Raw genomic sequence first — 24,794 nt, 5'->3', positions numbered from 1 at the left:
TGGTGTATATTATGGTCTTCTATGTGAAGAAGAGGCAGAAAAGTCCTCAAAGGCGGTTGCAGGGCATGTGACTTTAGGAAACTCTCCTGTCATTCCTTGCCATAGCCATGTCTGCAAGCTGAAGGTGGGTGACACAGAACTGGCTGGCAAGGTCTTCACCTCCAGCCGTTGGGGGAGACAAAGCAAATGTTCTCCAAGGAGCACTGGGAGACAGAGGAAAACTGGAGGTGGAAATGGTGCAGGTATGCAGGAATGTGGAGGAGATGGGGACAAGGCATTTAGGGAGGTGTTGGGAACTGTTTACTCTCTTCACATTTTACAAGTGGACTTACAAGAGGCCTTGAAATGGGTCTTTGCCCTTGAGCTATGTCTCTGGCCATGCCTATCCAGGGATCCAGGGGCTGCAGGTAGCTGATGAGAAATGAAGAGTGTGGGCAAGAAAATCTGTGTGAAGTCCATCATGCCTTTTTGTGCTGCAGCGAGCAGCAACCTAATGCTGAGAAGTGAGAGAGATGGCAGAGGGAGGAACTGTGCTTAGTGGAGATGAGCAAGGTCCCTGCTCACCGTAACCATCTCTGAGCAATCTGTTGATTCCTAAAGGAAGGCAGGAGGAAGCTAGGCAGCTTCCAAAGGTCCCTCTGAGAAGGCAGTGTCTGGGAGCTCCCTTGAAAACGCAGGAGAACCCATGCTGATACCTGGAGTACTGCATGTGGAGGACATAATATAAAATCTAGGGACAACGATGCGATGCAACACAGCTTTTATTGCAGTTTGAGGAGGGAAGGAGCTGGGAGAAGTGCAGAGCCCCGACCAAGAGAAGACTGCGTCTCCAGGCAGTGGAAAGAGCCACAAAGAGCATTAAGCATGCTGCGGGAGCAGGCACCCATCATGGGGCTGCATTGTCATACTAAGCATGCCCTCAAACAATACTGAATTGGGGCATAAAATACTTAGAGTTGGCCATCAGCAGGTACCGGGTCCCCAGGCTCTGGAACCGAGCAGTGCTGAAGGGATGTTTTTCTTTGGCCATCATCAGTTGGGAAGTGCGAGTGGCTTTCTTGGAGAACTCTGTCATCTGTAGAAGGACTCAGTTGGGGCTTAGCAGATCCCGCAGCCTGTGCCAAAGGACGCGAGGCCTCGGCCCCAGCCGCCATAACCTCCACAGCCACCGAAGCCTCCGTAGCCGCCAAAGCCTCCAAAGCCTCCACAGCTACCGTATCCTCCATAGCCCCCATAGCCACCAAGGCGTCCATAGCCCCCGTAGCCACCATAACCTCCATAACCACCATGGCCTCCATAACTGCCGCCGTAGCCCCCAGCAATGGCAGGGACTCCCGCTGAGCCCACAGCGCTGTGCTGAGGGAAGGAGCTGAGGATGGGTCCGGGAAAGGTGACCACCGTGGCTGGGGGCTGGATCACCACTGTGGAGCTCTGGCACTGACGCACGCAGGGCTCGTTGGTGGTGTCAGCCAGCGGGCATGGGGCAGCCACCCCACAGGAAGGGGCACACAGGCTGGAGCAGGACATTCTTCTCTTTGGGAGGTCAAGCTGCAAGAGATGGGAGAGTTACGGTGCAGTACAAGGCATAACCCCAAATCCCTCCTCACTCCTGCAGTTGCAACCTCTGCTCCAGGACATTGCCTGGATCATTTCAGGCAGTCAAAGCAAAGTCCCATTCCCCACTGGACTTGATGCTGAAAAGCCCTTGCACTCCCACACATTTCTTCAGCCTGAACCACCCATAGGAAAGAAGAAAAGCCCCCTCAACAAATGAAGGTTGCCAATCGATGAGATCTAAAGGTGCATTATTATTCCCTACAGATCTCAGATGGAAGTTTAAATCCTTAGCCTTTCCCTGCTTGTGTGAAAGCGCTATCAGATCGTAACTATTTGTGAAGAAATGGGAATACAGGAGACAGAGGAAGAGCCCTTGATGAAGGTAGAGCTGAAGAAGGAAAGAGGGACATAAGTCTTGGACTTACCACAATGATCAGGAGAGTCGAATGAATGAAGCAGGATAGAGAGCTGTGAAACCCTCAGCTTTTATACATACCCAAGAGTGCCCGGGGCAGTGGCAATGCTCAGCAACAGAAGCCCCAGCTAATGATGAAATCAAGCAGTGATGCCTCTTGAAGCAAAGTGAATCCATCGTCATTGGTTAGAGTAGCGAGGAAATGTGCCCTGGAGACAAAACAGGGAGCGTGAGTGACAATGACACCCCATGACATGAAAGGAGATGTGATGCTGTAGCTGACCTCATGGCACCAATAAACCCCAATCGGTCCCTAATCCTCCCTCTTTGCTCATGTGTTGGAGTCTTGAGTACCTTGCAGAAGTGCTTTGCAATCCTGGGCACAGCCATCAAGCCTGTCATTACCTCTCTTTTACAAGGTGATCAATAGAGGTATTGGGAAGTTGGTGAAGGGAAATGCCATTCTCTATGCGAAGGTGCCCTGGAGTACATATGGCTGATGGCATATGCACTCCACATTCCATGACAAGCAACTTTCTGACTTAGCTGACATTGCAGCTTCAATAAACAGGGATCTGTCAGTAATCCCCCACTTTGTCTGCAGGGAAGTGTCACAGGCATCTTGCAGAAGACTGCTGTGTCCAGTCATGCCACACTGAGCAGCAGCCCCACTGCTGAGTGAGCCAGAACCGCTCAGCGTGCCTTTGCCTTCCGAGAGCGTGGCCACGTGCACCCTGGCTCTCTGTGGGTGCTCACCAACCTTTCGTTGTGCAGCCCTCCATGTCCAGCTCCCTCCAGAAAGGGATCGAGGACAAAACCACGCACGGACGCGTGGCCAAGGAAGTTGGGGGAAACCTGGTACCCTTCCTGCCCTCCCGCCACTTTGAGCACATCACCCTCTCACACAGGATCCTGCTGCCGGATCTCACTGCTCCCGTAACATGGCACTGCTGATCTCCCAGCATGTGATTCTTGTCCCACACAGTAAGTACAGCTAGTACTCTTTCTCTTGCTGTCAATCGGGATCGTCAATCACACCCTGATGAGCAAGGTCATGGAGATGGCTAAGGGATGCTCCTGACCTGTTTTCCCAAAAGTGCATTGGAAGATGGTGGCCCTTTGGGACCCAATCCAAGCATGTAGAATGGCCTCTCTATTTGGCCAAACTCCTCATGCCTCTGTTTACCTCCCTGTAAAAGAGAGGCAATGCAGGTGTGATGGCTGTGGCCAGGAGTAAAAGGTGAGCAAGACTCCAGTGCATGAACAGAGTGGGAGGATCAGGGATCGATCGGGGTTTATTGGTGCCATGAGGTCAGTTAAAGCATAGCCTTGTCATTCATGTCATGGCGTGTCATGGTCTGTCCCTCCCATTCCCTGTTTGCTCTCCAGGGCACGTTTGCTCGCTACTCTCGCCGGTGAGGATGGATTCACTTTGCTTCAGGAGGCTTCACCGCTTCATTTCATCATCAGCTGAGACATCTGTGCCTGACGCTGGCCACTGCCCAGGAAGAGTAGGACATGTATAAAAGAGCTGAGGGTTTCACAGCTCCCTATCCCGCTTCTTCCACTCGACTCTCTTGATCATTGTGGTAAGTCCAAGACTTATTTTTCTCTTTCCTTCCTCAGCTCTGTCTTCCTCAATGTCTCATTTGCTGTCTACTCTACCCCCATTTCACCATGAATAGTTAGGATCTGGCAGTGCTCTCTCATAACCAGGGAAAGGCTGCAAATTTAAACTTCCCTCTGAGATCCATAGGGAATGATAATGGAACTTTTGATCTCATTGATTTCCAATCTTCTTATGACGAGGGGATTTTTCTTGTTTCCTATGGGGAAGCCAGATTCACAGAGTGTGTGGGAGAGCAAGGGCTTCACAGCAGCAGGTCCACTGTGAAATGGGACTTAGCTCTGACTGCCTGAGCTAATCCAGGGAATGCCTTTAGCAGATGTTCCAAGTGCAACAAACGCAGGAGAGATCTGGGGTTATGCTTTGTACTGCACCGTAACTTTGTCTTGTCTTAAAGATTGATCCCTCGAAGAGAAGAATGACCTGCTCCAGCCTGTGTGCCCCATCCTGTGGGGTGGCTGCCCCATGCCCGCTGGCTGACACCACCAACGAGCCCTGCGTGCGTCAGTGCCAGAGCTCCTCAGTGGTGATCCAGCCCCCAGCCACGGTGGTCACCTTCCCCGGACCCATCCTCAGCTCCTTCCCTCAGCACAGCGTTGTGGGCTCAGCGGGAGTCCCTGCCATACCTGGGGGCTACGGTGGCAGTTATGGAGGCCGTGGTGGCTATGGCGGCTATGGAGGCCTTGGTGGCTATGGTGGCTATGGTGGCTACGGAGGCTATGGTAGCTGTGGAGGCTATGGAGGCTATGGAGGCTTCGGTGGCTGTGGAGGATATGGTGGCTGGGGCCGAGGCCTCGTGTCCTTCGGTGCCAGCTGTGGGAGCTGCTAAGCCTCACCTGGTGCCGGCCACAGATGACACAGAGCTTCAGGAATGACCTTGGAGTATCCCACCCTGATGTTGCCCATTGGAAGAGCATACTTTAATCACTGCTGGAATCCAGGCTTGGATGCCTCGTGCCTGCTTGTTGTCTAAATTTGCCTCCCTCCTGCTCTGCTTGAGCATCTTTCAAGAGACTGGTTACCCCCGATGACAGAGACCTGCACTGAGCATCTTCTCCTGCAGCATGGTTTATGCTCTTTGTTTCACGGTCTACTCCCTGGAAACATGGGCTGACCTTGTTTGGGGCCCAGCTCTTGCCCAACTCTTTACCCCTCTTAAACTGCAATAAATTCTGTGCTGCACTGCAACTTCGAGTCTTGTGTTTTCCTGATGCTTGCTTCTTTCAACGTGCCCTAAGCCTCTGAGCATGTTGACCCGCACTGTTTGTATTTCTCATGTTGTGCCATTTGGTCACTTTGCTCGGTTTGTTCTGATTGATGATGACCGTCACAGATGGGAATCCTAGAGCACTATCCAGTGAGCTCTCTCTGGTCTCCCAACAGCAATGAACACCAAATTTTGCCTATGCCTTTTTGGAAGATACGAGGGTGAGAGAGGGTTAAGGAGGAAGATCTTTCAAATCCTCCTCAAAACTGGCATGCTTCCATCGCCTCCTTCTGTTACCTTGTTACTGGTCATATTGGGATGTCCAGGGAAAATGAAGAGGATACCTGTGCATTCACAGTGCTCTTGCCACACGTTGGACTTGTGCCCGTGCCCAAATAGTGACTGGGACCAGTAGGAAGGGATGTGATAGACACTTGAAAATCTTCCCAAGTGTCTCTCCGAGCCATGATTTGTCCCTGGGCACCCAAGTTGCAGGAAACATAAAGCTATTTGAGTGGGAAGCTGCAAGGCCAACACTGCTGATAATCCTCCCTTACGCAGGTAACTTCTCATTGTGTCATCCCAGCACTGCACATTGGTCTTGCACAAAGACAGTTCTTGCCAAAGCCATCAGGAAGGGCAATGTAGCAGCAGGTTGGTCATTTCTGGGGACCTCAGGAAAAGAGGCATCATCCATCCCCATATCTCTTCAGTTTGCTGTGAGCTGTTTCTCAGGCCTGTGCTATATGCTGGTTCACATGGTGGCATGTGTGTCTCTCTTGAGGATACTGTACTGGGGTTTGTTTGACCCTGGCATGACTGCGGTGTCTGGATGCTTTGGGAGCTGTGTGGCAGCATGGTGTACATTATGGTCTTCTATGTGAAGAAGAGGCAGAAAAGTCCTCAAAGGCGGTTGCAGGGCATGTGACTTTAAGAAACTCTCCTGTCATTCCTTGCCATAGCCATGTCTGCAAGCTGAAGGTGGGTGACGCAGACCTGGCTGGCAAGATCTTCACCTCCAGCCGTTGGGGGAGACAAAGCAAATGTTCTCCAAGGAGCACTGGGAGACAGAGGAAAACCTGGAGGTGGAAATGGTGCAGGTATGCAGGAATGTGGAGGAGATGGGGACAAGGCATTTAGGGAGGTGTTGGGAACTGTTTACTCTCTTCACATTTTACAAGTGGACTTACAAGAGGCCTTGAAATGGGTCTTTGCCCTTGAGCTATGTCTCTGGCCATGCCTATCCAGGGGTCCAGGGGCTGCAGGTAGCTGATGAGAAATGAAGAGTGTGGGCAAGAAAATCTGTGTGAAGTCCATCATGCCTTTTTGTGCTGCAGAGAGCAGCACCCTAATGCTGAGAGATGAGAGAGATGGCAGAGGGAGGAACTGTGCTTAGTGGAGATGAGCAAGGTCCCTGCTCACCGTAACCATCTCTGAGCAATCTGTTGATTCCTAAAGGAAGGCAGGAGGAAGCAAGACAGGTTCCAAAGGTCCCTCTGAGAAGGCAGTGTCTGGGAGCTCCCTTGAAAACGCAGGAGAACCCATGCTGATACCTGGAGTACTGCATGTGGAGGTCATAATATAAAATCAAGGGACAACGATGCGATGCAACACAGCTTTTATTGCAGTTTGAGGAGGAAAGGAGCTGGGAGAAGTGCAGAGCCCCGACCAAGAGAAGCCTGCGTCTCCAGGCAGTGGGCAGAGCCACAAAGAGCATTAAGCATGCTGCAGGAGCAGGCACCCATCATGGGGCTGCATTGTCATACTAAGCATGCCCTCAAACAATACTGAATTGGGGCATAAAATACTTAGAGTTGGCCATCAGCAGGTACCGGGTCCCCATGCTCTGGAACCCAGCAGTGCTGTAGGGATGTTTTTCTTTGTCCATCATCAGTTGGGAAGTGCGAGTGGCTTTCTTGGAGAACTCTGTCATCTGTAGAAGGACTCAGTTGGGGCTTAGCAGATCCCGCAGCCTGCGCCAAAGGACGCGAGGCCTCGGCCCCAGCCGCCATAACCTCCACAGCCACCGAAGCCTCCGTAGCCGCCAAAGCCTCCAAAGCCTCCACAGCTACCGTATCCTCCATAGCCCCCATAGCCACCAAGGCGTCCATAGCCCCCGTAGCCACCATAACCTCCATAACCACCATGGCCTCCATAACTGCCGCCGTAGCCCCCAGCAATGGCAGGGACTCCCGCTGAGCCCACAGCGCTGTGCTGAGGGAAGGAGCTGAGGATGGGTCCCGGGAAGGTGACCACCGTGGCTGGGGGCTGAATCACCACCGAGGAGCTCTGGCACTGACGCACGCAGGGCTCGTTGGTGGTGTCAGCCAGCGGGCATGGGGCAGCCACCCCACAGGAAGGGGCACACAGGCTGGAGCAGGCCATTCTTCTCTTTGGGAGGTCAAGCTGCAAGAGATGGGAGAGTTACGGTGCAGTACAAGGCATAACCCCAAATCCCTCCTCACTCCTGCAGTTGCAACCTCTGCTCCAGGACATTGCCTGGATCATTTCAGGCAGTCAAAGCAAAGTCCCATTCCCCACTGGACTTGATGCTGAAAAGCCCTTGCACTCCCACACATTTCTTCAGCCTGTCCCACCCATACGAAAGAAGAAAATCCCCCTCAACAAATGAAGGTTGCCAATCGATGAGATCTAAAGGTGCATTATTATTCCCTACGGATCTCAGATGGAAGTTTAAATCCTTAGCCTTTCCCTGCTTGTGTGAATGCGCTATCAGATCGTAACTATTTGTGAAGAAATGGGAATACAGGAGACAGAGGAAGAGCCCTTGATGAAGATAGAGCTGAAGAAGGAAAGAGGGACATAAGTCTTGGACTTACCACAATGATCAGGAGAGTCGAATGAATGAAGCAGGATAGAGAGCTGTGAAACCCTCAGCTTTTATACATACCCAAGAGTGCCCGGGGCAGTGGCAATGCTCAGCAACAGAAGCCCCAGCTAATGATGAAATCAAGCAGTGATGCCTCTTGAAGCAAAGTGAATCCATCGTCATTGGTTAGAGTAGCGAGGAAATGTGCCCTGGAGACAAAACAGGGAGCGTGAGGGACAATGTCACCCCATGACATGAAAGGAGATGTGATGCTGTAGCTGACCTCATGGCACCAATAAACCCCAATCGGTCCCTAATCCTCCCTCTTTGCTCATGTGTTGGAGTCTTGAGTACCTTGCAGAAGTGCTTTGCAATCCTGGGCACAGCCATCAAGCCTGTCATTACCTCTCTTTTACAAGGTGATCAATAGAGGTATTGGGAAGTTGGTGAAGGGAAATGCCATTCTCTATGCGAAGGTGCCCTGGAGTACATATGGCTGATGGCATATGCACTCCACATTCCATGACAAGCAACTTTCTGACTTAGCTGACATTGCAGCTTCAATAAACAGGGATCTGTCAGTAATCCCCCACTTTGTCTGCAGGGAAATGTCACCGGCATCTTGCAGAAGATTGCTGTGTCCAGTCATGCCACACTGAGCAGCAGCCCCACTGCTGAGTGAGCCAGAACCGCTCAGCGTGCCTTTGCCTTCCGAGAGCGTGGCCACGTGCACCCTGGCTCTCTGTGGGTGCTCACCAACCTTTCGTTGTGCAGCCCTCCATGTCCAGCTCCCTCCAGAAAGGGATCGAGGACAAAAACACACACAGACGCGTGGCCAAGGAAGTTGGGGGAATCCTGGCACCCTTCCTGCCCTCCCGCCACTTTGTGCACATCACCCTCTCTCACAGGATCCTGCTGCCGGATCTCACTGCTCCCGTAACATGGCACTGCTGATCTCCCAGCATGTGATTCTTGTCCCACACAGTAAGTACAGCTAGTACTCTTTCTCTTGCTGTCAATCGGGATCGTCAATCACACCCTGATGAGCAAGGTCATGGAGATGGCTAAGGGATGCTCCTGACCTGTTTTCCCAGAAGTGCATTGGAAGATGGTGGCCCTTTGGGACCCAATCCAAGCATGTAGAATGGCCTCTCTATTTGGCCAAACTCCTCATGCCTCTCTTTACCTCCCTGTAAAAGAGAGGCAATGCAGGTGTGATGGCTGCGGCCAGGAGTGAAAGGTGAGCAAGACTCCAGTGCATGAACAGAGTGGGAGGATCAGGGATCGATCGGGGTTTATTGGTGCCATGAGGTCAGTTAAAGCATAGCCTTGTCATTCATGTCATGGCGTGTCATGGTCTGTCCCTCCCATTCCCTGTTTGCTCTCCAGGGCACGTTTGCTCGCTACTCTCGCCGGTGAGGATGGATTCACTTTGCTTCAGGAGGCTTCACCGCTTCATTTCATCATCAGCTGAGACATCTGTGCCTGACGCTGGCCACTGCCCAGGAAGAGTAGGACATGTATAAAAGAGCTGAGGGTTTCACAGCTCCCTATCCCGCTTCTTCCACTCGACTCTCTTGATCATTGTGGTAAGTCCAAGACTTATTTTTCTCTTTCCTTCCTCAGCTCTGTCTTCCTCAATGTCTCATTTGCTGTCTACTCTACCCCCATTTCACCATGAATAGTTAGGATCTGGCAGTGCTCTCTCATAACCAGGGAAAGGCTGCAAATTTAAACTTCCCTCTGAGATCCTTAGGGAATAATAATGGAACTTTTGATCTCATTGATTTCCAATCTTCTTATGACGAGGGGATTTTTCTTGTTTCCTACGGGGAAGCCAGATTCACAGAGTGTGTGGGAGAGCAAGGGCTTCACAGCAGCAGGTCCACTGTGAAATGGGACTTAGCTCTGACTGCCTGAGCTACTCCAGGGAATGCCTTTAGCAGATGTTCCAAGTGCAACAAACGCAGGAGAGATCTGGGGTTATGCTTTGTACTGCACCGTAACTTTGTCTTGTCTTAAAGATTGATCCCTTGAAGAGAAGAATGACCTGCTCCAGCCTGTGCGCCCCATCCTGTGGGGTGGCTGCCCCATGCCCGCTGGCTGACACCACCAACGAGCCCTGCGTGCGTCAGTGCCAGAGCTCCTCAGTGGTGATCCAGCCCCCAGCCACGGTGGTCACCTTCCCCGGACCCATCCTCAGCTCCTTCCCTCAGCACAGCGTTGTGGGCTCAGCGGGAGTCCCTGCCATACCTGGGGGCTACGGTGGCAGTTATGGAGGCCGTGGTGGCTATGGCGGCTATGGAGGCCTTGGTGGCTATGGTGGCTATGGAGGCTATGGTAGCTGTGGAGGCTATGGAGGCTTTGGTGGCTATGGAGGCTTCGGTGGCTGTGGAGGATATGGTGGCTGGGGCCGAGGCCTCGTGTCCTTCGGTGCCAGCTGTGGGAGCTGCTAAGCCTCACCTGGTGCCGGCCACAGATGACACAGAGCCCCAGGAAAGACCTTGGCGTATCCCAACCTGATGTTGCCCATTGGAAGAGCATACTTTCATCACTGCTGGAATCCAGGCTTGGATGCCTCGTGCCTCCTTGTTGTCCAAATTTGCCTCCCTTCTGCTCTGCTTGAGCATCTTTCAAGAGACTGGTCACACCTGATGACAGAGACCTGCACTGAGCACCTTCTCCTGCAGCATGGTTTATGCTCTTTGTTTCTCCGTCCACTCCCTGGAAACATGGGCTGGCCTTGGTTGGGGCCCTGCTCTTGCCCAACTCTTTACCCCTCTTAAACAGCAATAAATTCTGTGCTGCACTGCAACTTTGAGTCTTGTGTTTTCCTGATGCTTGCTTCTTTCAACGTGCCCTAAGCCTCTGAGCATGTTGACCCGCACTGTTTGTATTTCTCATGTTGTGCCATTTGGTCACTTTGCTCGGTTTGTTCTGATTGATGATGACCGTCACAGATGGGAATCCTAGAGCACTATCCAGTGAGCTCTCTCTGGTCTCCCAACAACAATGAACACCAAATTTTGCCTATGCCTTTTTGGAAGATACGAGGGTGAGAGAGGTTTATGGAGGAAGATCTTTCAAATCCTCCTCAAAACTGGCATGCTTAAAATCGCCTCCTTCTGTTACCTTGTTACTGGTCATATTGGGATGTCCAGGGAAAATGAAGAGGATACCTGTGCATGCACAGTGCTCTTGCCACACATTGGACTTGTGCCCATGCCCAAATAGTGATTGGGACCAGTAGGAAGGGATGTGATAGACACTGGAAAATCTTCCCAAGAGTCTCTCCGAGCCATGATTTGTCCCTGGGAATCCAAGTTGCATGAAACATAAAGCTATTTGAGTGGGAAGCTGCAATGCCAACGCTGCTGAGGTTCCTCCCTTACACAGGTAACTTCTCACTGTGTCATCCCAGCACTGCACATTGGTCTTGCACAAAGACAGTTCTTGCCAAAGCCATCAGGAAGGGCAATGTAGCAGCAGGTTGGTCATTTCTGGGGACCTCAGGAAAAGAGGCATCATCCATCCCCATATCTCTTTAGTTTGCTGTGAACTGTTTCCCAGGCCTGTGCTATGTGCTGGCTGACATGGTGGCATGCGTGTCTCTCTTGAGGACACTTTACTGGGGGGGATGCTCGAGCCTGTCACGACTGCTATGGCTGGATGCTTTGGGAGGTGTGTGGCAGCATAGTCTACATTATGGTCTTCTAAGTGAGGAAGGGCAGAAATAGTCCGCAAAGGCAGTTCCAGGGCATGTGACTTTAAGAAACACTCCTGTCATTCCTTGCCATAGCCATGTCTGAAAGCTGAAGGTGGGTGACACAGACCTGGCTGGCAAGATCTTCACCTAAAGCAGTTGGGGGAGACAAGGCAAATGTTCTCCAAGGAACACTGGGAGACAGAGGGAAAACTGGAGGTGGAAATGGTGCAGGCATGCAGGAATGTGGTGGCAAGGCATTTGGGGATGTGTTGGGAACTGTTTACTCTCTTCCCCTTTGAGCTGTGGCCTTACAAGAGGCCTTGAGCTGGATCTTTGCTCAGGGGCTGTGTCTCCTGCCGTGCCTATCCAGGTGTCCTGGGGCTTCAGGCAGCCGATGAGAAATGAACAGAATGGGCAAGAAAATCTGCGTGAAGTCCATCATGCCTTTTTGTGCTGCAGAGAGCAGCACCCTTATGCTGAGAGATGAGAGAGATGGCAGAGGGAGGAACTGTGCTTAGTGGAGATGAGCAAGGTCCCTGCTCACCGTAACCATCTCTGAGCAATCTGTTGATTCCTAAAGGAAGGCAGGAGGAAGCAAGGCAGCTTCCAAAGGTCCCTCTGAGAAGGCAGTGTCTGGGTGCTCCCTTGAAAACGCAGGAGAACCCATGCTGATACCTGGAGTACTGCATGTGGAGGACATAATATAAAATCTAGGGACAACGATGCGATGCAACACAGCTTTTATTGCAGTTTGAGGAGGAAAGGAGCTGGGAGAAGTGCAGAGCCCCGACCAAGAGAAGCCTGCGTCTCCAGGCAGTGGACAGAGCCACAAAGAGCATTAAGCATGCTGCAGGAGCAGGCACCCATCATGGGGCTGCATTGTCATACTAAGCATGCCCTCAAACAATACTGAATTGGGGCATAAAATACTTAGAGTTGGCCATCAGCAGGTACCGTGTCCCCAGGCTCTGGAACCCAGCAGTGCTGAAGGGATGTTTTTCTTTGGCCATCATCAGTTGGGAAGTGCAAGTGGCTTTCTTGGAGAACTGTCATCTGTAGAAGGACTCAGCTGGGGCTTAGCAGATCCCGCAGCCTGCGCCAAAGGACGCGAGGCCTCGGCCCCAGCCGCCATAACCTCCACAGCCACCGAAGCCTCCGTAGCCGCCAAAGCCTCCAAAGCCTCCACAGCTACCGTATCCTCCATAGCCTCCATAGCCACCAAGGCGTCCATAACCCCCGTAGCCACCATAACCTCCATAACCACCATGGCCTCCATAACTGCCGCCGTAGCCCCCAGCAATGGCAGGGACTCCCGCTGAGCCCACAGCGCTGTGCTGAGGGAAGGAGCTGAGGATGGGTCCGGGAAAGGTGACCACCGTGGCTGGGGGCTGGATCACCACTGTGGAGCTCTGGCACTGACGCACGCAGGGCTCGTTGGTGGTGTCAGCCAGCGGGCATGGGGCAGCCACCCCACAGGAAGGGGCACACAGGCTGGAGCAGGACATTCTTCTCTTTGGGAGGTCAAGCTGCAAGAGATGGGAGAGTTACGGTGCAGTACAAGGCATAACCCCAAATCCCTCCTCACTCCTGCAGTTGCAACCTCTGCTCCAGGACATTGCCTGGATCATTTCAGGCATTCAAAGCAAAGTCCCATTCCCCACTGGACTTGATGCTGAAAAGCCCTTGCTCTCCCACACATTTCTTCAGCCTGTCCCACCCATAGAAAAGAAGAAAAGCCCCCTCAACAAATGAAGGTTGCCAATCAATGAGATCTAAAGGTGTATTATTATTCCCTACGGATCTCAGATGGAAGTTTAAATCCTTTGCCTTTCCCTGCTTTTGAGAAAGCACTATCAGATCGTAACTATTTGTGAAGAAATGGGGGTACAGGAGACAGTGGAAGATAGAGCTGAAGAAGGAAAGAGGGACATAAGTCTTGGACTTACCACAGTGATCAGGAATGAATGAAGCAGGATAGAGAGCTGTGAAACCCTCAGCTTTTATACATACCCAAGAGTGCCCGGGGCAGTGGCAATGCCCAGGGACAGAAGCCCCAGCTAATGATGAAATCAAGCAGTGATGCCTCGTGAAACAAAGTGAATCCATCCTCATAGGTTAGAGCAGCAATCAAGGGTGCCCTGGGGAACAAACAGTTAATGGGAGGGACAATGACACACCATGACATGAAAGATGTGATGCTGTAGCTGACCTCATGGCACCAAGAAATGCTGATCGATCCCTAATCCTCCCACTTTGCTCATGTGTTGGAGTCTTGGGCACCTTGCAGAAGTGCTTTGCAATCCTGGGCACAGCCAGCAGGCCTGTCATTACCTCTCTTTTACAAGGTGGTCAATGGAGGTATTGGGAAGTTGGGTGAAAACAGAAGCCATTCCGTATGCTCAGAATAAATCCCAAATGACCATCATCTTCCAGTTCCTGTTTTGGGGCATCAAGACAGGAGCATCCCGTATTCATCTCTTTGATCTTTTTTGTCACAGTGTGAATAAGCATCGCTGCTTGATAGGTATTCTAAGAATAGGAGCTGCCTTTCCTATGTGGGGCAAGGAAAAGCTTGTCCCAAGGCACACTGGGAGCTCAACAGTGATGTTTTTGGGGAGCAGTGAGATTTGGCTCCAGGGTCACATGTGAGAGGGAGAAGGGTAGGGAGGGTCATTAGGTCAGGAAGGGAATTAGGACTCCCCCGGCTTCCTCAGCTGCATGTCTGTGGGGGTGGTCCTCTTTGAGCCCTCTATGGATGGACTCAATTCTCGGGTGGACATTGAGGGCTGCAGAATGAGAACCTGGTGAGTACCCACAGAGAGCTAGTGTTCACATGGCCACGCTCCTCACAATCACGGGCACGTTGGGCACTGCTGGCTCACTCAGCAATGGAACTGCTGCCACAGAACTGTATGGTGGGTCACACAATCTTCTGAAATATGCCTGTGACTCTTCCACATAGGAAAAGTGGGGGATTAATGACAGACCTGTGTTTATTGATGCTGCAATGTCAGCTACAGCAGCACCTTGTCTATCCTGGAATGTGCAGTTTCATATCCCATCATGCGTATGCACTCCAGGGCCCCTTCACACACCACTGACCCCAGTAAAGAGGGCCAAGAGTTACTTGTGTCATAAAGTTTGTGTTTATATGTGATTATATGTGTCATAAAGTTTGTCTACTGGGCTCCATGAGTCCTCGTGGATTTTACCCACGCCCCCTAGCCAATGCCCAAGGCAGTCTGGAACATGTATAAAAGAGCTGGAAGCCTCACAGCCTCTATCCAGATTCCTGCTCTTGACTCTCCTGATCAACCAGGTAAGTGCAGCTCCTAGGAGTCTCTTGCAGATCTCTCCCTGCCTCCCTTGACAGAGTTTCTTGCCCTCACCCTTGCCTAATCCCTGGTGCATTTTCCAGGACTCCGTACCTGCCTGAAAGATGTCCTGCTCCAGCCTGTGTGTCCCTTCCTGTGGGGTGGCCGCCCCATGCCCAGTGGCTGACACCACCAACGAGCCCTGCGTGCGTCAGTGCCAGAGCTCCTCGGTGGTGATCCAGCCCCCAGCCACGGTGGTCACCTTCCCCGGACCCATCCTCAGCTCCTTCCCTCAGCACAGCGTTGTGGGCTCAGCGGGAGTCCCTGCCATTGCTGGGGGCTACGGTGGCAGTTATGGAGGCCGTGGTGGCTATGGAGGTTATGGTGGCTATGGCGGCTACGGAGGCCTTGGTGGCTATGGTGGCTATGGAGGCTATGGTAGCTGTGGAGGCTATGGAGGCTTTGGTGGCTATGGAGGCTTCGGTGGCTGTGGAGGATATGGTGGCTGGGGCCGAGGCCTTGTGTCCTTTGGTGCCAGCTGTGGGAGCTGCTAATCCGCAGCTGATTCCAGCCACTGATGACTGAGATCTCCAGGAATGTCCCTGGCCCTTCCCAACATGATGCCTTAAGGAAGAACATGCCTACAACACTGCTGGCATCCAGAGCTTGGATGCTTCATACCTGGTGGTTTCCCAGCTGTTCCTTCCTCCTGCCGTCTTTGAGCATAAATTTAAGACTTGTTGCCCTCCCATGACAGAGACCTGCACTGAGCTCCTGCTTCTTCAGCACAGTTTATACTCTTTGTTTCTCTATCATCTTCCTGGAGACATTGGCTGCCCTTGTTTGGGGCCATGCTCCTGTCCCAACTCCTTGCCCATTAAACTGCAATAAAAGATGTGTTGCATCCGAATGTCGACTCCTATTTTTCCTGGTTCTTTGTTCTACTTTCCATGTGCCCTAAGACTTTGCACATGTTGACAGACACTGTTTCAATCTCCCATGTTGTGCCCTTGGAGTATTTGGGCCATTTGCTCTGTGTTATGACTGATGATGACCATTGCAAATGGGTCTTGTAAAGCACTTCCCAGTGAGATTTCTCCGGTGTCCCAACAGCAATAAGCACACTATAGCCTCCCCAAGCGCCCTCTTCAAGACACGATTTGTCCCCGGGTATATAAGTCATTTGAAGCATAAAGCTCTTTGAGTGGGAGATTTAACAGCTGACCCTGCTGTGATCACTCCCTTCCCTAGGAACTTCTTATCCTGTGATCCCTGCTCTACACTTTGGTCTTGCACACAGACAGTTCCAGCCAAAGCCATCAGGAGGGGCAAGGTGGCAGCACACTGGTTATTTCTGGGGAGCTCAGGAAAAGAAGCATCATCCATCACCATATCCAGTTTGCTGTGAAAGGTTTCTCAGGCATGTGCTATGTGCTGGCTTACATGGTGGCATGTGTGTCTCACCTGAGGGCACTGTGTTGAGGGGTTTGTTCAAGTCTGTAATGACTGCTGTGGCTGGATTCTTTGGGAGGTGTGTGGCAGCATGGTCTATGTTATGGGCTGGTGTAGGTGAAAGGGTAGGAAAAGGTCCAGCAAAGTCTGTTCCAGGGTGTAGGGCTTTTAAAAACTCTCCTGTCATTCCTGTGCAGAGCTGTGTTTGTAGGCTGAAGGTGGGTGACACAAGGACTGGCTTGCAAGATCTTCACCTACAGCAGTTGAGGCAGACAAGAGCAAAAATGCTACAAGCAGCACTGGGAGGCAGAAGAAAAACTGGAGTTGAACATGGTGCAGGGGTGCAGGAATGTGGAGGTGATGGGGGCAAGGCATTTGGGGATGTGCTGAAAACTGTTTACTCTCTCCCCCTTTGACCAGTGGCCTTCTAGAGACTTTAGACTGGGCCTTTGCCCTTGGGCCGTACCTCCTTCCATGCCAATCCAGGGGTCCTGGGGCAGCCAATGAGAAATACCCAGAGTGGACAGTAAAGTCTGCATGGTGCCCATCATGCCTTGCTGGACTGCAGAGTGCAGGAGTCTAAGGCTGGAAGAGCAAAGTGACAACAAAGAGAAAGAAACTGTAGTCAGTGGAAATGAGCATGGTCCCTGCTCTGAATTCGCATGAGAATCCATAGTGCCACTTTGGATATTGCATATGTGGAAAAATCATAAAAGCAAGGGACACCATTGTGATGCAACACAGCTTTTATTACAGTTCGAGGAGGGAAGGAGTTGGGAGAAGTTCAGAACCCTTACCAGGAGAAGCTTACATCTCCAGGCAGTGGGTAGAGCTGCAAAGAACATTAAGCATGCTGCAAGAGTAGGCACCAATCATGGGGTTACATTGTCATATGAAGCATGTCCTAAAGTGATACTGAATTGGGAAATAAAATACTCAGAGTTGACAACCAACAGGAATGAATCATTCAACATCTGGAACCCAGCAGTGCTGAAGGGATGTTCTTCCAATGGGAATCATCATGTTGGGATGTGCCACGGTCTTTCCTGGAGCTCTCTGTTGTCTGTGGTGGCAGCAGGTGAGGCTTAACAGCTCCCACAGCTGGCACCAAAGGACGCGAGGCCTCGGCCCCAGCCACCATATCCTCCGCAGCCACCAAAGCCTCCATAGCCACCAAAGCCTCCATAGCCTCCACAGCTACCATAGCCTCCATAGCCACCATAGCCACCAAGGCCTCCATAGCCACCATAGCCACCATAACCACCACGGCCTCCATAACTGCCGCCGTAGCCCCCAGCAATGGCAGGGATCCCCGCTGAGCCCACAGCGCTGTGCTGAGGGAAGGAGCTGAGGATGGGTCCGGGGAAGGTGACCACCGTTGCTGGGGGCTGGATCACCACCGAGGAGCTCTGGCACTGACGCACGCAGGGCTCGTTGGTGGTGTCAGCCAGGGGGCATGGGGCGGCCACCCCACAGGATGGGGCACACAGGCTGGAGCAGGACATTCTTCTCTTCGGAAAGTCAAGCTGCAAGAGAAGGGAGAGTTATGGTGCAGTACAACACATGATCCCAAATCTCTCCTAAGTTTCCTGCAGTTGCAAACTCTGCTAAAAGACATTCCTTGGATGATCTCAGGCAGTCAGAGGTAAGCCCCATTCCACAGTGGACCTGCTGCTGTAAACCCCTTGCTTTTCCACACACTCCCTGAATCTGACTTCCGATAGGAAAGAAGAAAAACCACCTCCTCAAACGAAGATTAGAAATTGATGAGATCCAAATGTATTTGAGTGCATTGGTGTTCCCTACAGATCTTACTTGCAAGTTTAAATTATCAGCCTTTTGCTGACTCTGAGAGAGCACCATCATATCCTTACAATTCATGATGAAAGGGGAGTGGAAAAGACAGAAAAGAGATGTTGAAGAAGACAGAGCTGAGGAAAGAAAAAGGGACATAAGTCTTGGAGTTACCACAGTGATCAGGAGAGTCGAATGGACGAAGCAGGATAGAGAGCTGTGAAGCCCTCAGCTCTTTTATACATATCCTACATTGCTTGGGGCAGTGGTCAGCATCAGTGACAGAAGCCCCACCTAATGAAGAAATCAAGCGGTGAAGCCTCATGAAACAAAGTGAATCCATCCTCCCTGAGGAGAGCAGCGAGCAAACGTGCCCTGAGAACAAACAGGGAATGGGAGGGACAATGACACACCATGACATGAAAGGAGATGCGATGCTGTAGCTGACCTCATGGCACCAATAAATGCTGATCAATCCCTAATCCTCCCACTTTGCTCATGTGCTGGAGTCTTGGGCACCTTGCAGAAGTGCTTTGCAATCCTGGGCACAGCCATCACGCCTGTCATTACCTCTCTTTTACAAGGTAATCAATAGAGGTATTGGTAAATTGGGTGAAGTGAGAAGCCATTCCATTATGCTCAGAATAAATCCCAAAGTACCACCATTTTCTAATTCTGTTTTATGGCATCCAGACAGGAGCATCCCTTAGCCATCTCCATGATCTTGCTTGCCAGGGTGTGATTAAGGATCACTGATTGACAGCCATGCAAAGAGTAGAAGGTGTATTTTCTGTGTGGGGCAAGACCCACATACTTGGAGCTCAACACTGACATGTTTGGGGAACAGTGAGATTCAGCAGCAGGGTCACGTGTGAGAGGGAGATGTTCATGGAGGGTCAGGAGGGAAAGGAGGGAACCAGGACTTCTCCAGCTTCCTCAACCATATGCCTGTGAGCATGGTCCTCTTTGAGCCATCATTGGTTGGACTCAATTGCTCAGCTGGACATTGAGGGGTGTGCAGTAAGAAGCTGGTGAGCACCCACAGAGAGCCAGGGTGCATGTGGCCACGCTCCCCACAGGCACAGACATGCTGGGCACTGCAGTCTCACTCAGGAATGGGTTGGCAAAGTGGGAGATTAATGACAGATGCGTGTTTATTGGTGCTGCAAGGTCAGCTAAAGCAGTGCCTCATCTATCATGTAATACGCTGTACCATATATCATCACTCATATGCACTCCAAGGCACATTCACATACCACTGACCCCAATAAATATAGCCAAGATTTACTTGTCTATGTTTGCCATGAAGTTTGTCCACTGGCTTTCTTGAGTCGTTCCAGATTCTGCCCACACCCCTAGCCAATGCCCCAGGCAGTCTGGGACATGTATAAAAGAGCTGAAGGCTTCACAGCCTCCATCCAGATTCCTGCTCTTGACTCTCCTGATCAACCAGGTAAGTGCAGCTCCTAGGAGTCCCTTGCAGATCTCTCCCTGCCTCCCTTGACAGAGTTTCTTGCCCTCATCCTTGCCTAATCCCTGGTGCATTTTCCAGGACTCCTTGCCTGCCTGAAAGATGTCCTGCTCCAGCCTGTGTGCCCCTTCCTGTGGGGTGGCTGCCCCATGCCCGCTGGCTGACACCACCAACGAGCCCTGCGTGCGTCAGTGCCAGAGCTCCTCAGTGGTGATCCAGCCCCCGGCCTCAGTGGTCACCTTCCCCGGACCCATCCTCAGCTCCTTCCCACAGCACAGCGTTGTGGGCTCAGCGGGAGTCCCTGCCATTGCTGGGGGCTACGGTGGCAGTTATGGAGGTCGTGGTGGCTATGGAGGTTATGGTGGCTATGGGGGCTATGGAGGCCTTGGTGGCTATGGTGGCTATGGAGGCTATGGTAGCTGTGGAGGCTATGGAGGCTTTGGTGGCTATGGAGGCTTTGGTGGCTGCGGAGGATATGGTGGCTGGGGTCGAGGCCTCGTGTCCTTTGGTGCCAGCTGTGGGAGCTGCTAATCCGCAGGTGGCTCCAGCTGCAGATGACATAGAGCTCCAGGAAAGCCTGTGGTACATCTCCACATAATGCCTTAAGGAAGGACATCCCTTGAACTCTTCTGGAATTCAAAGCTTGGACACCTCATGCATGCTTGTTGCCAAGCATGTTCCTCCTGCCCCCTTCAGTATCCTTTTATGCCTCTCTTCCCATGTCAATATAACCCTATGATGGATGCCTGCTTTTGCACATGGTTGATGCCATTTGCTATGAGATATCAGCTGCCCTTTACCTGATCCATGTCTCTTCTCCCAAATCCTCCCCCCCCCCCCAAACTGCAATAAAAGCTGTGTTACATTGCAATGTTGACCCTTTGGGCAGCTTCAGGATTTTTGTTTTTCCAGTCATTGTTTCTGGGTTTTTTTATTTTTTTGTTTGTTTGTTTCTTGCTCACATTTTCCATTGCATTTTCAACCCACATGAATGAACCCTTAAGCCATGAAGAATTAGGTTTTGTCTGAATTTATTCTTCACTTTGCTGTTACTATTTCAAGATCAATAATGTGAACAATAATTCTAGAGCGATGATGTGAAATGTTACATCAACACTAATCTGCTTATCACATTTGTGGAAGCTCTGAATTTTTCTCAGAAAAGAGTTTTGAACTGCAAGGTAGGGATGTCCTAGCAAATCATGAGCTTCATTACAAAAGACATTTCAAAAGTGAAATCTTTTTTTTTTTTTGGTCTATAGAGGAATGAAAGTTAAACCAGTGGAATATTTCTTTCCTGTTCCTATTCCGCACCCTCTTCCCACCCAGTCGTGATGCTTGGCATGATGCATTGAGCATTCGCCATGCAATGGGGCTGGTGCATTCATGAGTGCTGTCATCTGTGGGCAGCTTGAGTGCATCCTTCCCTCTGCGACCTCAGGGAAGCTCTGCAGAATGTGTCAGGAGGACATGTGTGGGCTCTGCATTTCTGCACCCTTCTGGCTGCACTGCAATATCCACATCTTGCTTTAGGCTGGAAAAGTTGCTCTGTCCTGAGATGGAAGTGTCAAATTAGCACCTGGAACATTACCCGAGGCCTTGCAGGGATTGCTGTTGCAAGTGGCAACTTCCAGAGACTCAGGCTGGTCCTGGGGAAGTGTCAAATGATCAGCACGTATTTAATGACATTATGTAGAAAAGTATTCCTGAGATTTTGTAACCTTTGCACTTGAAGAATAAACAGGGAAAACCTATGATCGAGGATAAATTTACTATATACTCAATCGATAAGTAAAAGAAGAAGGAAATAATTATGTGATAATGAAAAGTAGGAGGCAGACTTTGGTACAGAAAATTTATTTGGAAAGAGACAGCTTTTCTACAATTCTGGAACAAAATTGTACAGAATTTAAACACCATCTTTCCAAGGGATCAGTGAGGTTCTGTAATCACCAGGGTCAAAGTGATGCAGTCTATAAAAAATGGGTTTTCTTCCTTGGCACAGTTGCTGTGTGCAATTTCTAGCATTCTAAGTCACCACTCTAAGTTCAGTGTCAATAGTATAACTGAAATAAGACAAAGCACAATGTAAGCAGATGACTAAAGTCATCTTTAGAATAACAGAGAATAACAGATCTAAACTAAAGGCAAAATGAGAAAATGCACACATGAACCTGCCTTTCACGGGTGCGGAGCATTCGCAGCTCTCATTTGCAGCCAGACACCACCCAACACTGGGGCTGGTGCCCATCAGCTCCGCCCCCAATTTGCATCTTGATTTTCCTTTGCTGCTTCTTTAAACCACTCTGTGCACACCTCAGTATGTCCACCGCTTCCCAGAGCGGTACGAATTGCATGGATGTGTCCATTGGGAAGAATAGGTGTAGGAGTATTTTGGGGCACACCGTGGCTCAGGTCGGGCGATGACTTGGGGCGCAACTTTCTCAGTTGCTGCCTCCAGCCTCCCCATCGTCTCCGCTGGCAGAGGTGCTGCGGTGGGAGCCTCTGCTAGGGCCACCTCTGAGGGCTCCGAGGCTCCCACGACGGTTTGCTGCGGGTAGGTGGTGAGGATGGGCCCTGGGAAGGTGACAACGACGGGGGGTGGGTATATGATCACCCTGGAGTCACCACAGGCCACGACGCAGGGCTCGTTGCTGCTGGTGGCCAGGGGTTGGGGACACTTGGCATCGCAGGGGGTGGTGCATGCCAGCTGCTCAGAAGCCATTGCCTGGCCGTGGTAAGGGAATGCCTGCAATTTATTTGCACAATTAGTAAAAACAATAAAAATCTATGCACTTGGTTATTGACACTTCAAAGAGTAGTTCCGAGAGATCTTTAGACAGAGATAATTTGGCTAAAGACAGTAGTTAAGTTCCTTTCACGCTATCCACCACCTTTCACTTAGCTTGTATCTGTTTGGACTTTATAAGCTACTTCAAGCTTGCCCTCTTTCTTTCTTTTGCTCTGGGAGAGCAAAACCCCTCCCTTTTCTTTGTGTGCAGTCTCCAAAACTGACATCTGCTCTAAAACCTCCCAGCCCTTTGTAATGTTTCCCGGAGACAAGTTTGAACTTGTTCCCACAGCATTTATTTTCCTCCCACACAGCTTCTCAGCCTGTGTTTTGTAGATGGAGCGTAAGGGAGCAAGGAGAAAAAGATCCGGGTTTTTTAATAACTTTGGGTGTTGAATCATCTCTTTAGCAGCCTGCTTAATTTCCTACATGATTTTCCTTGCAGATTCCTGTTCTTTTCAGGTGCTAAAGTGTTCCACTAAAACACAGAAAAATGTAAGGTAAGAATAAATGGGGGGTTAAAAATACTGGTTTAGTTGGGCACATAACTTAAAATATTGTCAGCCCAAATAAGAAAACTTCAGCTTCAGTTAAGGTTAAACACATTTCATACTGTTTATTTATTTTTCTAGGTTAACTCTTCACATAGAAACTAGTTCTCCATTGTATAACATTGCATTGTATTTTAAGCTTGTAAATCAAAGATGCCTTATTATGATGAATAAGGAAAAAGTATTATTTTACTCCCAGTTAAGTCCTGTGTGCTCCTGTCCTTGAGAACATTTGGAAGACAAAAGTAAGGCTTCAGGCAGCCTTGCAGCTCTCCTTAGAAATAGTTAACAGAAAATGCAGGAAGTTTCTAAAGCTGATAGTGGGCAATTTGGAGCTAATCTCTGAAATCAGCCAGTCTTACCTATGGAGAGGTAAAATACAGGATCCAAAATACGTAGCCAGCAATACTTTCTGATAAATAAGCTACTTTATTGCCAAACATACAGTAAAAACATCCTGAAAACAACTTTACTTCAGAAGCTCAGTGCTATTTTGCACCAGGTTCTAGCAAAGTGTTGGAACAGGGGAATTGCTGCTGAGCTCCTTGATCTGTTTACTTGTCTCAACTCAGAGCAAAGCAAATCTATCCTGAAATGTTTCATTCTGGGGAGAAAAGCAAAATAGAAGGCAAAAAACATGCATAGCATTTTACCCCAAATACTGAACACAAATTTAGCTTAAAAATTGCTTAATTTAATCTCCGTTAAAACACATTGAAATACTAGTGGAGTTTTAATAGAAATGAATGCTTATTCCCACTGCTACATTAAATGGTAATGGCTAATAATCACTTGGTGTAGCTTGTTGTGACTCCACTTGGTTAAGGATGGCTAGGTTATGAACAGCAGCAGCGCTGCACTTCTAGAGCTACACAAAACTAACTTTGAACAAGGATTTTTACTTCAATAGTTATCTGTGAAATCACCCACCTAACAGCTGCTCAACCCCCCTTGTAAACCAGATAAGCCGAAACAAAGGCAAAATTTGTTCTCAGAGCTCTGTTGAAAATATTTCAGGACTAAGACTGAAATTCCCAATTCCCCCATGAAATTAACAGCCCAAAGCAGTCTGGAGAAGCCCTTTTATTTTTGGATCTTTCATCTAGTATAGAAAGCTTCTGCTGAAAGATGCTTACTAATGTCCCTGAGAGCCAGAATATTTATGCCGGATTTAGTCCCAATTTTAACAAAAAATCCATGATAAAGCAAAATGAAACTCAAGGTTTTTATAGTTGTCAAATCAGACTTACTCAGCGCACCGGAGAGAACAAGTCAAGAGAAGCAGTTAGAAAAAACTTTCATGGAGAGAGTATTTATACCCTTTCTTAGATTGCCTGGAGGAGCTGAGACACCCTTTGTATAAAGGCCTTAATTACTTATGAACCAAACCCTGTTGCATGTATTACTGCTGTAGTTGCAGTAATTGTTTTGTTCACTGTTTATGATTATCTGAAGCTGAGTTGGGTAATAACACAAAATGCAGATGGTAACTTGCAAGTTCTTTTAATCTTGACATTTCCTGGTTTTACTCTACTGATTTCATTAAGAATTAAAAATGCGGTAAGGATTAATAGGCTTCTGGTGACTTATCTTTGCTAAAAAAACAACTGCACGGGGAGCCTCGGAGATGGCAATGCACAGTGTGGCAACACACACAAGATTTCCTTATTGGAAATATAAGCTAACATCTAGTAAATATCTCCATGCTTAGATAAATCTCTAGAAAGACAGAGCTTGTTTTCCATCTGATATAATGTTAATAAGGTTTACGGATGTGTTCTTTAGCCAGGGAAGTATCTGGTGCAAAAACTTTAAAGAGCAAACGTGTCACAGATTTATCTTTTAAATAAAGATGAAGCCATCTCCAATTATGAAGCTTAAAATGAGTAGATTGAATGTTTTTCATATTTCAGATGCATAGGTCAGAGCAGTCTAAATCCACTGGGATATTCTTGCTATTAAAATAATTTTCATGTATGCCATAGTAACAGATGTTTGTGAACTTCTTTTGGAATCTCATTTCCTGATGTCTTCAGAATATTCCTGATAAGCTCCACAGCCCAGGGGATCTTTATGGGC

The 24,794-nt window shown here is 49.7% G+C and overlaps 9 protein-coding genes across 9 annotated transcripts; 4 read left to right on the top strand and 5 right to left on the bottom strand.

The window, feature by feature from the left end:
- Positions 1 to 1,098: 1,098 nt before the first annotated feature.
- Positions 1,099 to 1,527, bottom strand: LOC133262896 (claw keratin-like). Its single transcript, XM_061442405.1, has one exon. It carries the CDS (start codon positions 1,525 to 1,527, stop codon positions 1,099 to 1,101), a length of 429 nt encoding a protein of 142 aa, XP_061298389.1.
- A 2,490-nt stretch (positions 1,528 to 4,017) lies between these two features.
- On the top strand, positions 4,018 to 4,428 carry LOC133262931 (claw keratin-like). Its single transcript, XM_061442443.1, has one exon. It carries the CDS (start codon positions 4,018 to 4,020, stop codon positions 4,426 to 4,428), a length of 411 nt encoding a protein of 136 aa, XP_061298427.1.
- A 2,334-nt stretch (positions 4,429 to 6,762) lies between these two features.
- Positions 6,763 to 7,191, bottom strand: LOC133262897 (claw keratin-like). The gene has a single exon (XM_061442406.1). The coding sequence runs from the start codon at positions 7,189 to 7,191 to the stop codon at positions 6,763 to 6,765; it is 429 nt and encodes a 142-aa protein (XP_061298390.1).
- A 2,490-nt stretch (positions 7,192 to 9,681) lies between these two features.
- LOC133262938 (claw keratin-like) lies at positions 9,682 to 10,092 on the top strand. The gene has a single exon (XM_061442448.1). The coding sequence runs from the start codon at positions 9,682 to 9,684 to the stop codon at positions 10,090 to 10,092; it is 411 nt and encodes a 136-aa protein (XP_061298432.1).
- Positions 10,093 to 12,418: 2,326 nt separating this feature from the next.
- LOC133262891 (claw keratin-like) lies at positions 12,419 to 12,847 on the bottom strand. The gene has a single exon (XM_061442401.1). It carries the CDS (start codon positions 12,845 to 12,847, stop codon positions 12,419 to 12,421), a length of 429 nt encoding a protein of 142 aa, XP_061298385.1.
- Positions 12,848 to 14,781: 1,934 nt separating this feature from the next.
- LOC133262879 (claw keratin-like) lies at positions 14,782 to 15,210 on the top strand. The gene has a single exon (XM_061442386.1). It carries the CDS (start codon positions 14,782 to 14,784, stop codon positions 15,208 to 15,210), a length of 429 nt encoding a protein of 142 aa, XP_061298370.1.
- A 1,983-nt stretch (positions 15,211 to 17,193) lies between these two features.
- Positions 17,194 to 17,613, bottom strand: LOC133262842 (claw keratin-like). Its single transcript, XM_061442336.1, has one exon. It carries the CDS (start codon positions 17,611 to 17,613, stop codon positions 17,194 to 17,196), a length of 420 nt encoding a protein of 139 aa, XP_061298320.1.
- Positions 17,614 to 19,475: 1,862 nt separating this feature from the next.
- Positions 19,476 to 19,904, top strand: LOC133262841 (claw keratin-like). Its single transcript, XM_061442335.1, has one exon. It carries the CDS (start codon positions 19,476 to 19,478, stop codon positions 19,902 to 19,904), a length of 429 nt encoding a protein of 142 aa, XP_061298319.1.
- A 1,403-nt stretch (positions 19,905 to 21,307) lies between these two features.
- On the bottom strand, positions 21,308 to 24,080 carry LOC133262843 (feather keratin 4-like). Its single transcript, XM_061442337.1, has 2 exons — positions 23,966 to 24,080; positions 21,308 to 22,122 (listed from the first exon to the last, which is right to left on the bottom strand). Exon 2 carries the CDS (start codon positions 22,096 to 22,098, stop codon positions 21,691 to 21,693), a length of 408 nt encoding a protein of 135 aa, XP_061298321.1. The 5' UTR covers positions 22,099 to 22,122; positions 23,966 to 24,080; the 3' UTR covers positions 21,308 to 21,690.
- Between the last annotated feature and the right edge of the window lie 714 nt (positions 24,081 to 24,794).

Source organism: Pezoporus flaviventris, unplaced genomic scaffold (assembly GCF_033815535.1).
Source record: "Pezoporus flaviventris isolate CSIRO_AGI_PZ_B2104156 unplaced genomic scaffold, CSIRO_AGI_Pfla_v1 ptg000225l, whole genome shotgun sequence".
Lineage (NCBI taxonomy): Eukaryota > Metazoa > Chordata > Aves > Psittaciformes > Psittacidae > Pezoporus > Pezoporus flaviventris.
Note: the sequence above shows the minus strand (reverse complement) of the source record. Positions and strands in the feature narration are given on the sequence as shown.